This window comes from Bombus bifarius, unplaced genomic scaffold (genome assembly GCF_011952205.1).
Source record: "Bombus bifarius isolate JDL3187 unplaced genomic scaffold, Bbif_JDL3187 scf7180000009243, whole genome shotgun sequence".
Taxonomy (NCBI): Eukaryota; Metazoa; Arthropoda; class Insecta; order Hymenoptera; family Apidae; genus Bombus; species Bombus bifarius.
In genome coordinates, this window is record NW_022884989.1 from 5,143,001 (window position 1) to 5,156,240 (window position 13,240).

Below are 13,240 nucleotides of genomic sequence, written 5' to 3' on the forward strand. Positions count from 1 at the left end.
AATTGTTATTTTAAGTTAACAAATTCCCTTTCCGATATGACTATACTTAGTTTTCGAAAATTGCACTTTGAATGATGAACAGCATATTATATATACCTTCAAAATCCCGCCATTTTTTAAATATTAAACATATTTCACACTGATATGATAAATTTTACATGAACTATAAAATTTGTTATGTTTCCAATACTTTAGTATGTTCTCCTATTATTATTTAAAGCGTGAAATATATACACAATATTTTTATATGTGAAAGCTTTATTTTATTTATTACCAGCAAATTCATTCATGAGCGTTAATATTAAATTGTAATCCTTATTACTTAAATTATGAAATAGTATTTGAAGTGAAGAATAATTTAATCTTTCTGGTATAACAAATCATGGGAAAAAGATGTGTAAACCCATTTTAATTCTACTCTTCCAATTCACCAGATTCCATTGCTTCGCGGTATGATTTATCCTTCGTACGTTCTGGATCTAGTTTAATCATATCATCGATTCTAAGGATAGTTATCGCTGCTTCCGTGGCAAATTTCAAAGATTTTATTTTCGAAATTGCTGGTTCTAATACCCCAGCTTTTTTGTTATCTTTAATGGTACCTTCAAGCAAATCTAGACCAACCCTATAAAAGAAAATTAATATTGCTTTACATTATCATTAAAGTATGTAAAATAAATGTTATCATGTAATATTTATTTTAAAATATTACCACTTTAGATCAGCAAGATCTGCTTTTGTTTGACTGGAATTGTGATAAGCACGTAATTTTGCAACAAGATCTGTAGCATCCTGTGCCGCATTAACTGCTAATGTTTTCGGTATAATCAGCAATGATCTTGCGAATTCAGCAATAGCTAATTGTTCTCGAGAACTCTATAAAATATAAATGTTCCAGCCCAAGAATGATTTAATAATCCGTAATATTACAAGAAACTAAACTTACGAGTGATGTAGCAAAATTTTCCAAATAAATTGAAAGTGCTGCTTCAACACAGCCTCCTCCCGCAACCACACTTTTACTTTCTAAAACTCGTTTTACTGCGCATAATGCATCATGCACAGATCGTTCCATTTCATCACAGTAGTAATCATTTGGTCCTCGTAATATCAAAGAACTTGCTGTTCTTGCTTTTGGCCTATTATAAATAATATAAAAATAATTTAGCTTTAAAGTCATTCTTTTTTTTAATCCCCTGCCATACTTTTATGAATATGAGTCGTGATGAGAATTTTGAGCCAAACCTAAATATCACGAGTCAGGCTCGTGGTCTTAATCTCGAGCCAAGTATGAATGTCTCGAATGATGTCTTTTTTCTAAACACCGGGGCGGCTATGTCGCACTCAGTCGCACGATGTTTCAAGTTCCGACACTGTCTCCGCCGCTTCGACTCCTTTCCCGACCATTCGGGCACAACGTTCGAGCGCGGATTTTTCCAAGTTAAATGGTATGGCAAGGGGTTAAATAACGAACTTAAAAACAAACCCTTTAATAAGAATAAGCTCATCGTCGCAAACCATTTCTTGTACTACTTCAGCAGCTTCTCCAAGGAAATTAGAGTCAAAACTTTCTTCTCCTTCCATATTAGTTAAAGAAGTAAGAAACTGAGCGCCTGTAGCTTTTGCAATCCTTTTCAAATCTGCTTTTTTGCATCTACGAACTGCCATTGCTTTAGCTTCTATAAAATACTAAACAAATACAAAAAATTATATGAATTGGCCATCTTTCAAATAAAAACATACGATAATCTGTATATAATTTAAATATACTTTTAAACAAAGGTCATCAATTCCTCCAGATACAAGAATGACATTTGTACCCGCTGCAAGAATCTTTTGAATACGCTCTTTTGTAATATCTGCTTCACGTTGCCGCACTGCTTCTAACTTTTCAGGATCTGTGATCAGTACCTCAACTCCTAATTTCATTTTCGTCTTTTGCAAAGAGAAATCTAAACATGCAATTTTTGCATTAACTATTCTTTTAGTCATTGCTTGAGAAGCTACAGTGCAATTCAGTGCATAACCCTGCACTATTACAGACTCTCTAACACTTTTCCCATGAGCCTTTAAAACATTAACTGCTTTCACAGGGTATATAAATCCTCCTTTTCCATCACTAACTTTTACTGCATTTGAAGCATCAACAACCATGTTTCCAAAGAAATCAGCATCACTATTAATTTATTAAGGAAATAATCATGGTATTACAACATTCAGTTGCTATAAATATAATATGATAATTATGAAATTTAATTTATATAATGAAATAAAAAGGATACGCTCCAATGATTTTACTGGACATAGAAGTTTTTGCTACATTAACTAAACAATCTCTTCCAAGCTCATCTACACTAACAGTTAAATGTTCTTGAATATATTTACAGGCTTCCCTAAAATATAAATGATTGGAACACACATATAAATTATCTTTACTGTCTTAATTAATAAGTTAATAATAATTGTATAAATCTTTTTCAATAATGTGAGACTTACTTGCAAGCAAGCCTATAGCCACTAATTACAGATGTTGGATGAATCTTTTGTTTTACAAGCTCATCAGCATTTTTTAATAGTTCAGCTGCAACTATTACCTGTTTAAATAGAAAGATAAATTATTTCTTATGTGGAAATAATTTATTTACATTATTTTAAAAACAAAAAGTTAAATAAATAAGCTTACTACTGATGTGGTTCCATCGCCAACTTCTTCATCTTGTAGTTGAGCTAATTCTACCAAAACTCTTGCAGCTGGGTGTTCAACTTCTAACAAACGTAAAATAGTTGCTCCGTCATTAGTAACTGTAACATCCTATAATAATTCAAGTATGTAAAGTACAAATTCAAAAAATGATATAATCTTTATACAAGCATACAAGAATGTATTTTGTAAAAACATTTACATACTCCAATGTCATCTACAAGCATTTTATCCAAGCCAACAGGACCCAAAGAACTCTTCACTATATTAGCGATTGCACATGCTGCCATGACTATAAAATAAAAAACAAAAAGGAATAAAATAATTATACTTAATATACCAATTTTATGTATATTCAACAAAATGTACACCTTTTATTTTTGAAATTTTTTATTTAAAACACTATTTTATCATTACATACACATATAATATATATATAATATAATATATATTATTCTATTTATTAATATATAAAAATCTTTCTAAGAATAATTGACAGAAATATCCACATTTGAACAAATATCGAATAAATTGAAGTATAACCAAATTCTGAAATAAAATGCGTTAGCGACATACCATTTTGAGTTCTTACAGGAGCCCCAGACTGTCGAATACCGCCAACAACTAGAGGACTGGCTACTGTCGACATTTTATGATATTTTTATCACTTTTCTTTGATATTATAGGTAAACGATAATCTCGAAATTTCAATTGCCGACTAAACTATTACCACAATGCGATCCGCGTGTGCCGTTGCTGATGATTGATGATGATGATCAGCGACGCCTATCCCAGTTACTTCCTTTTACGGACAAACTTAACGTTATGTTCTATTGGTTAAATTCCCCTAAAACAATATTTCATTGGTTCAAATTGGACAAAACATGTCTTCTATTGTTTTCCAGAAGCACTTACCAACATATTCTTAATATACATATGTATGTTATAATTATATAGTTATATATTTACTTGATATAGTTTGTAAATACTTGCAAAGTAAGTATTTACTTATCTTACACTTAATTAATATGGAATCTTTCATCAAATATTGAAATTATAAATTGAAATGTATATGTGTATTTAAGCTATTAGATATTAATTATAAGTTACAATTTATAATTAATGATAAGAGATACATATATAATAAAAATGTCATTGTTAAACATTGTTTTTATTGATCGTGTTGCGAAATTTTGAATTTTGTTTCTACAGGAATAACTTGCAAAAGTTGGTAATAATTTTCAATTAATACAAGTTAGTGAAGTCAGAGGAAATAAAGTTTAGTATACATAAAAGATTTGTGAAATATTTAAAGTAAAAATAATTTATCTTTTATTTTGAGTAATATTTATATATTTCATTTTAAATGTTAACAATATTATGTAATACTCATTGACAATTTCGTTAAAGCCGAAAAGTTTATACTTAAATAACCTATTTAAATAAAGGAGCTTCTAGTGTGTTATTTAATGTTAAATAATTACTTTCAGGTATGACACTCTTAACACAATTGTATGCTTACACTTTAAAAAACTCCAAATCTCTCATAAATGCTGCTTCTACCAATATAGGTTTGTAGAAAATAAACATATTATATTTTCAATCTTTAATATTATATTTCTTCATAAATTTATTTATATAAAATGGGTGCTATTTCTATGTGGTACTGTTTTTAATTTTTATATTAATAGTATGTGTAAGGCATGCATCAAAAAAATTTAGTGGTAGTACACGTATCAGTCCTGGTCATCCAAGGCCTAAACATAGAGGATGGCGAGTACAAGATGGACATTATGTAGAAAAATCTACAATATTAGCTACACAACGTAAACCTCGATTTCATCCAGGACTATATGTAAATATAAAAAAGAATTGTACTCATATGCCAAATATATGTTATTTGCTAAATAAAGATGTATTAATTATTTGTTTTACAGGTTGGTTTTGGTAGAGATGGTACATTATATGCTTTAGAAAAGGGAAAAGTATTTGTCACCTGTGAGAAGATTAATCCAAATCTGGACCGTGCTTGGGCTAGAGCACACTATGCTAACAGAGAAAACACTGTGATATATAAAAAACATTTTAATGTTATTCCTGATCCACAAGATAATAGATTTGTATTAATTGATGCTCTTTAAATACAATTGTTTTATTGTACTTATATTCTGATTATAAATCAAAAATATAAATGAAAAAACCAAGATTGTTTTTTAATGTTTCATAAGTTTAATCATATAATATTATTCAAGTATTGTTAAACATTTTCAAATGTAGCACTTTCTGCCCATTGGAATGATTGATATTTTATGATTTGGTTTTCAGAAAAGGAAGCATATACTTGTGTTTTTCGAACATGGCAAGCAATCCGGCACTGTGCTGAAAGTTCAGTTATTGGAATTTCCTCTTTTCTATCTTTACATAAAATTATGAATTGGGAGTGAAACATAATGGGATCTCCTATAACAAAAATATAAATAATTTAAATATTTGTCTATCTCTATTAACAATATATAAACAATATATCTTAGATTACCAGGATAAGCCAAAAAATCTCCTCCAAATTTTTCTCCATTTGTTACATAATATCCTCTTTCCCATAAATCTTTATATGTCTTATATCGAAGTTGTTGTTTCTCATTTGAAGGATACTTCCATTCTATTATTTCTATATCATTTTCATCTGTCCATGGGTATGCTGAAAACATATTTCCATAAAATACCTAAGAAATAGAAATAAATATTTTAGATATAAGTGTAGTATCGTTTAATTTCATGCTTTTTCTTCTGGTCAATATCATTTTTCTCCTTACCTGTATGGGTTTGAATCAAAGCTTCAGTTTTGTCTAATTTGGGTAATTTTGCCATTTCTTCCTTTAATAAATCTTGTCTATTTATTTCAATATTATTAAATGCTGCTTGTACTTTTGGATCTAATGATTTCATTACTTTTTTCTTCCTTGTATCTATCCCAAGCATTTTTCGCTTTTTCCCTTCTATAATTTTGTCCATCATACCAATTATCTATAAGAATATATATTATTTCTACCAAATTATAACTTTTTAGTAGGATATCAACATATTTGTAAAAAGTATTCCCTTAGTAACCTGTTTTTGTCTTTCTTTCTTTAAACATTTTTCTTGTTCTACATATAATGTATTTCTATATTCTTCAAAAGCTTGTTTTAGAGAATTGGATGGTGGTTTTTGAAGACATGAATATCGTACGAGACGTGCAATATTCTTTTCAAGCAAAAGAGATACTTCTTCTGGTTGTAAGAGTAATGGAAGACCCAAAAATATATCTTGCCTAGGTTTCTTTGGAAGACAACCTATAAGTTCTCCAATTATTCGATAGTCCTTTCTAAGCTTCAACCAGTCTAGAAACCAGATAAAAGTTAAAATTGATATATTGTACTAAAAAATAAAATTATCATTTATATTTACATCTTTAATTTTAAAAGTAATAGCAGGATTGTATTACCTTCTGCACTCCATATAAAGACATTGTTTCTTGATAAAATTAAGTCTATCATTTTTCTAAGATAATCAACTTTTCAAATCTTTACAATTGTATTAAATATATTTATTTTATATGTAATGTTAAACATTACAATTTATTACATGTTTTTCCATGCTGTTTTCAGTAACCAATCAAATTAGATGTTAAATGCTGATCCACATATGACAATTTTTTAGTAACTTTCCTGATCAATAAACACAAAAATTTCGTTTAATTGCCTCACAATCTTGTAAAGTATTATACAACATTTATAAAAAGGATTGTACATTATATCTAAATACGATATTTATCACGATATTATTTTCAAAATTCAAATCTAAATTATTGTAATTCTTCCTGTGACTTGTTCGACAATAATAACGTTTATGTGTCCATTACTTTCTTTGCAATTGCTAAATTTCATCGCTTACTTCGTTAATACCGAAAATATTACTGTACTATGCATCGATTCTATCACATCATATTACAATGTTAAAACATGGCAAAAATATTTGAATTCAACAGATGTCGCTATTCATCATTTCTGAATAATTATTTTGGGTAGAAGGGGAAGGAAGAGGATTGTCGAACATCTGTCACCAAGCGAAGGCTACGTCCGTTTTAGTCCCAAAAACCGCAATACCGTCATGGTACCCGGTTTTATAATTTTTTGAAGAACATCCAATATATTTGTAATCGGAACCGCGTTAATACAGTAGTTTTATTTCTATTCTAACGTTTGTTCATATTTGGTGAGTGATTAAACGATATACCGATTATTCTTGTTTACCAATTGCGTAATGAACAAATAAACCGAAATTGAAGGGCAAGCCCTTCAATTGAAGAGCTGCTTACCTTTGTGACTAACCTTCAAGTTCGAAACGTGCATACATACTTCTTATTTCTCTGAATTAGACTTACAGTGATTATAAAAAGTATTTGTATATATCCTTATTTTCCAATGATACATTTATTTATCAGGTTCTACGTTTCATCTTCATAGTATTAAATTAAATATTATTAAATTTTTACAGTTATATGAAAGTACTATTAAATGATAAGAAGTTTAACACGTTGACTGTCACGCGCATTTTACACATTTTGTCTTGTATGTCGCGTAAATTGGAATATGGTTCTATACCATAACATTGAATTTTTGCAAAATATGATCCAAATTGTTTACAGTGTTGACAATTTTTGTAAGAATCTAAAAAAGTTCTAAAAAATTCTAAAAAATTTAGTAAAACGTGAGTCACTAATGACCACTGTGGCAATCAACATGTTAATATACTTAGACCTAATTGATTAGTAAATGCTATAAGAAAAAGAATAATGTGCAGATACGTTTTGTAGCCACTAAACGTGTTTTAATAATACTAATTTGTTATAATATTTCTTTTTGTTTCAATATGTTTTATAAATTTTTACCAATTATAAGAACATAATGAATATAGTGTTAAGTAAAGATAATTACTTTTCCCATGCAATGGTCTATTTGAATAGTTTAATATACTGCTGTTAAATAAAACATTTAAAGTTATTTCCGTTATTAATTTTTATTATTAAAAACAATTTTTATATATGCTTTCTATTGTAAAATATATAAATATAGAAGTATAATAATTTATATAGTTTCTAACTTAAAGTATGAAAATAATAATATTTATTTATTACTACAATACAGGAAAGATGAGTTCAGGCAGACCAATCAAATGTGTGGTAGTAGGGGATGGAACAGTAGGGAAAACATGTATGTTAATATCATATACAACTGATAGTTTTCCAGGAGAATATGTTCCTACAGTGTAAGTATAATCTTTGTACATACTAAAACATTTTTTGATTATAATATAATATGAGTAACATATATAAGCTGTGTGTGATTAATACTTTGATGACCACGTTGGTCATATATGACCAGACCATGGTCTCCTGTGACACCATGGTGGTCATTAGTACATCTAACGGTACACTGTGTTAAAACAATGTGGCATTCCTGAGCCAAACATATGATTCTGGTATGGCCATCAAAGTGTTAAAAGATATTTAGAAAATATATTTGTGCTTTTAAATTTAATATTCATATGAATTTTTGTCATCCACTTTTTTCATGAAGCTGTGAAATGAGATAGTTAATATTAATAACTTGGATTATTATTATTATTTGGATTATTATTTGGACAAATTTGAATTGCATTATAATTTTTTAAATTCTAAAATCTTTTCAGAACTTGTAAAATATTTCATTTAATATTTAATTTAAAATTTTTTAAACATAAGTTTTATCATTTTTTATAGGTTTGACAATTATTCAGCACCTATGGTTGTGGATGGAATACCTGTTAGTCTAGGGCTTTGGGATACAGCAGGTCAAGAAGATTATGACAGGCTCCGTCCACTTTCATATCCACAGACTGATGTTTTTCTAATTTGTTTCTCAGTAACAAGCCCTTCATCTTTTGAAAATGTTACCAGCAAATGGTATCCAGAGATAAAACATCACTGCCCAGATGCCCCAATGATACTTGTTGGAACTAAAATAGATTTACGAGATGATCGTGAGACACTTACTGCCTTAGCTGAACAAGGTCTTAGCGCTATAAAACGTGAACAAGGACAAAAATTGGCAAATAAGGTATAAACATTTATAACTGTATAACAAAGTCAGATACAAGAAAATAAATTACAATAATTTCCTAACTGGTAAATAATTTCGAACATAATCTATAGATTCGTGCAGTGAAATATATGGAATGTTCTGCACTCACACAACGTGGTCTAAAACAAGTGTTTGATGAAGCAGTACGTGCTGTTTTAAGACCTGAACCCCAAAAACGCAGACAGAGAAGATGCATTATGCTATAAACAATAAATAATCAAGATTCAATATAGGTAAAATCACGTATAAACTGACAGACTGAAATTAATTTTCTCAGAAACAAACGGACAAAATATGAATGTTTTGAAAAAAGGAAGGTAGCAAACCATGCATTTTAATAAATTCCTCTGGCAGCTATAGTTTAATGCATCATAAATTGAGTACAATTTGCAGCTTGCGTTTTTTAAAAACAAGCTGTAAAACTAACATAAGACTAGAAACTAAATAAAAAAGTATGACATTACTATAATTTTTAACCAGTACTTAATGTTTAAATACATGAAAATAATTCCAAATTTGCATGTATCCCAGGTAGTGGTTTCAGACATTAATAATTTCATACATCAATGCACTAGTCATGTACTAACGTACTATATCTTATTGTTTGCCATTATTTTTTTCATAAAACAACAATTTTCTATTTTATAACATAATGATTTAATTCACGTTGAAACGAGACTAATATGTATTGCAATAACAATTTAGAATGTTGGATCTTAAAATTTTGGTCATAAAGCTGCCAGATTTCTAAATTTTTATACCTATGATAGTAAAAACATTCATTTAGTATACACATATGATAGATATAACAATCAATATACTAACAATTTTTATAAAATGTAAAATAGCATTATAGAATTATTTAAACAGACAGTGCCATAGCAACGAAGAAAAAATCAAATCAATGACACAAACATTTTTTATGTCAGTTCTAGACAATATATGTATGTATTTTTTAAATCTCATATTAGAAAACATTAAAAAAGGTGTAAAGGAATTGAAGAATCTCATAATAAGAAATATTTTGTATTTATCTTAAAATTTTTGATAAATATTATGGTTGTAATATTTCTTTGTACTCTAACAGAAAAATAACACATTATGCATAAAATACTGCCAACAAATATTCATGTACGTCTTTTTGCAAATCTGATAGCTTTATATGGCACACTTTATTGTCTAGAATTTGAACATTCTTCTCGTAACTACATAATACAAAACACGTTGTAATGTATTATGTGCATATTGATATTTATTTTATTTTGACTATATACTGAGTAATCATACTCTAAAGAGAATTTATTACAAAAACACTTTAAAAACTTTTACGTCTGAAATTGTATTTCTGTTGTTGCATGTGGCAGATACAATTTTACAGATTGTTGCAGTGGTGCAATCTGGTTAATGAAAGGCTCTAAATTATTTTTCATAAAAACTGCGGAGTGTATTGTGAAAAGAATAATCAAAATATATATTGAATTACATAAGAAAATGTAATACCAGTAACAAACATATGGTGCAAAGTATGCCTATAATACAGAGAACATAGCACAATTTATTTTAAACAGTAACCATGACATTTTTAACCTTCCATTATTATTTTTATAAAATTCATTTAGATCAATCTTTGCATTTAAAAGGTTAGTAACAGATTTTACAATAATGAATACATCATAGAACAACTATTGTTTTTCTGCTTTTATGTATAAAATTAAAACACATCCATACTTATATTTAATTTATTATTGTGGACTTTTTTCTGTATTGTAACATAGTTCATTTATACTTTATAATAGTAAAACATATTTTGATAATATTACATGCTCTCTATAAAAGGACTCAATAAAAAAATAGTGTGATGATAATTAACAAATATTCCATCACTTATGAACTTGCTATTTTTTTATATTTGGAAGAAAGCTTAGGATATAGAAAGATAGGACATGCGTGCCATATGCTTTCAAATTTATAAAAGAAATATTGAATATCATACTTAGTTGTACTTTTATTCAATGTGCATTTCGAATGAATTAAAAATATGTCAACATATTTAAAAAGAAAAATATTCCTAGTGTAAGTGGGGGTGAATTAAGAATGAGGCATATTAATGCTTGCTAAGTGTACATACTGTAGCATAGTGGTAACATGCTCTAAATTTCAATCAAATTTTAAAAATACTATAGCTATGTTTGTTTTTTCTGACACATTTCAGTATGTACACAATCTATTATCAAATAAATTAATCATGTGATTGAAGTATAGAGTGTGTCGTAAAATGTTTGCAGTAAGCTTTTTATACTTTGTTATATGTGCTATGATCTTGAATAACACAGTTATTTTTGGTATCTTTTGCTGCAATATTTTATAAATTTATGTTTTAGTTAAGAACATACAACATATTTGTAGTTCCTGTGTAAAACGATTGTTTTTTGAATGTTTGAAAAAGCACAATTGAAGATGACATTATTATTATTACTGTTCTACAACAGATTTAAGCCATTTATTATACGAAATAATCAGATATCAGCAGCGTGTTATATAATAATTGTATGTAAAGTTTGCATTTATTGTAAGTAGTGCATTTATTTTACAGTTATTATTGAAGATAAAGTTTATTACACAAAAATTAATTGAAAATAAGGATAAAACAAAGCACAATTTTTTAAATAGTATTTAAATGATATTTAATTTTTAAGATTAATATGAGGAACTATTTGCAGTATTACAATGTAAATAAAAATTTTAATCTTTACTCCAAAATTTACTACTTACACCTGAAATTTTTCTTATTTACTACATTTAAATTAATATATATTTGCAATTTACTATAATAAGAATAATTAATCATAGCTTTATCTTAAGTGAGAAAAAAGTTAAGTTCAGGCAGCTAATATAAAATGTGCAAGTAAAATGTTTTTTAATATGTATATATGATATTTTGTTTAGCAAATAGGATCAAAGTTGATAAATATTTGTGTTAATAGCATAACTATGAATCTATACAGGTTGGTAAGATGAATTACACTACTTACAACTTGTGCATTTAATAAAACGTCGATATTGATTTCTCCCTTTTTTAAAAACAAGAAAGTAACAGTAATGGATGCTACAAACCAAAGTTGAATGTTACTTCTAATGTAACACTTATAATCTTTATTACGTATTATTGCATATAAGTATAGAAAAAAATGAATGTATGAACTGTAAAAATATTCTAGTCACCATGAATTTGATTTTATTTATAAATGAGAAGTGTTTTATTAAAATTTGTATTCAATTTATATCTAATTAATAAACATTTTTTATTGAAAAAAGGAAACAATCAAACTGAAATGATAAAGTGGAGGACATGAAAGTATTGATCTAATTTAAGATATTGTCAATTTAAGTAAAGCAGAATAAACCAAACAAGGAGGATAAGAAATCATTAGAATACAAATGTATGTACATGTATTAAGTAAATTTAATCGTCAGTAACTTAGAAACAACATTTATCTATTTTCTTAAAATTTCTGTAAAATTGCTAATTTCTGTACTAATAAAACAGCACAAGAGAACATTATATGAATACAAATAATATTTTATTTATATTCCACTCATAATTAATAATACTAAAAAATTTTTACATAAGTTATGTTATTATATTACATAACAGTTAAATTTTTATTAATAAAATAGTGATAGTCATTGTATGTTCATAAATGAACTCTTTTGCTGTTAGTACAAAAGTGACTACAAAGATAAAAATTGAAAAATTAATTTTACCTATCCTATTTTCTTATGAAAAATTCAAATTACAGTTGAATATTGAATAATAATCAAAGTGTAATTATATAAATGCATGTTCTACATACCACAGGGAAGCATTTATTTTTATTTATATGTATTTCAAAAAGAACTTCTTAAAATAAAGTACACACACAATGAGAAATACTTAATTTTTAGTCAAGATCCTCATTTTATAGTTTAACTTTTTAAAATATCACATGATTGTATTAAAACATTTGAAGCAAAAATTATCATAGAAGTTAAAGAATCTTTTACAAATGTAATACAATGAATAGACTAATTATATGAATAAATTGAATTATATGTATATGTATATCTAACTCATATTTTTATTTTTATTATTTCAGTAGAATTTAAAATGTGAAAAGTAGCTAGCTTTTTACACAAATTAGCTAGAAATCTTGAATGGGTTTCAAATATTTAAATTGATTTCAAATATATTAAATAAGGAATAAGCTAAAGCAAAAATTAAATAATTAAATGGTCGGACATTTTTGGTAGGAAGTGTCGTTCTATTTTATCATGGAAATTAATGGATTATTTTTTTAACAAGTTTTTAAAGATAATATATACATAAAAAACAAATATA

The 13,240-nt window shown here is 27.2% G+C and overlaps 4 protein-coding genes across 5 annotated transcripts; 2 read left to right on the forward strand and 2 right to left on the reverse strand.

Annotated features, from left to right (window-relative positions):
• Positions 1–240: 240 nt before the first annotated feature.
• On the reverse strand, positions 241–3,471 carry LOC117214768 (T-complex protein 1 subunit alpha). The gene is made up of 10 exons (XM_033461086.1): positions 3,278–3,471; positions 2,908–2,993; positions 2,684–2,812; positions 2,497–2,594; positions 2,283–2,393; positions 1,771–2,176; positions 1,487–1,689; positions 947–1,139; positions 713–876; positions 241–625 (listed from the first exon to the last, which is right to left on the reverse strand). The coding sequence occupies exons 1-10, from the start codon at positions 3,348–3,350 to the stop codon at positions 415–417; spliced, it is 1,674 nt and encodes a 557-aa protein (XP_033316977.1). The 5' UTR covers positions 3,351–3,471; the 3' UTR covers positions 241–414.
• A 432-nt stretch (positions 3,472–3,903) lies between these two features.
• LOC117214777 (39S ribosomal protein L27, mitochondrial) lies at positions 3,904–4,901 on the forward strand. Its single transcript, XM_033461099.1, has 4 exons — positions 3,904–3,928; positions 4,192–4,272; positions 4,393–4,556; positions 4,639–4,901. Exons 2-4 carry the CDS (start codon positions 4,194–4,196, stop codon positions 4,840–4,842), a joined length of 447 nt encoding a protein of 148 aa, XP_033316990.1. The 5' UTR covers positions 3,904–3,928; positions 4,192–4,193; the 3' UTR covers positions 4,843–4,901.
• Positions 4,833–6,709, reverse strand: LOC117214772 (tRNA-splicing endonuclease subunit Sen34). The gene is made up of 5 exons (XM_033461090.1): positions 6,186–6,709; positions 5,810–6,081; positions 5,515–5,725; positions 5,238–5,399; positions 4,833–5,161 (listed from the first exon to the last, which is right to left on the reverse strand). Exons 1-5 carry the CDS (start codon positions 6,235–6,237, stop codon positions 4,959–4,961), a joined length of 900 nt encoding a protein of 299 aa, XP_033316981.1. The 5' UTR covers positions 6,238–6,709; the 3' UTR covers positions 4,833–4,958.
• Positions 6,710–6,755: 46 nt separating this feature from the next.
• On the forward strand, positions 6,756–12,793 carry LOC117214775 (ras-related C3 botulinum toxin substrate 1). Of its 2 annotated transcripts, none has more exons than XM_033461094.1 (4): positions 6,756–6,955; positions 7,888–8,008; positions 8,502–8,838; positions 8,934–12,793. In XM_033461094.1, the coding sequence occupies exons 2-4, from the start codon at positions 7,893–7,895 to the stop codon at positions 9,066–9,068; spliced, it is 588 nt and encodes a 195-aa protein (XP_033316985.1). In that variant the 5' UTR covers positions 6,756–6,955; positions 7,888–7,892; the 3' UTR covers positions 9,069–12,793. The 2 variants fall into 2 exon arrangements, with proteins under 2 accessions (XP_033316985.1, XP_033316986.1); XM_033461095.1 differs by lacking the exon at positions 6,756–6,955 and adding an exon at positions 6,965–7,138.
• The last annotated feature ends 447 nt before the right edge of the window (positions 12,794–13,240 follow it).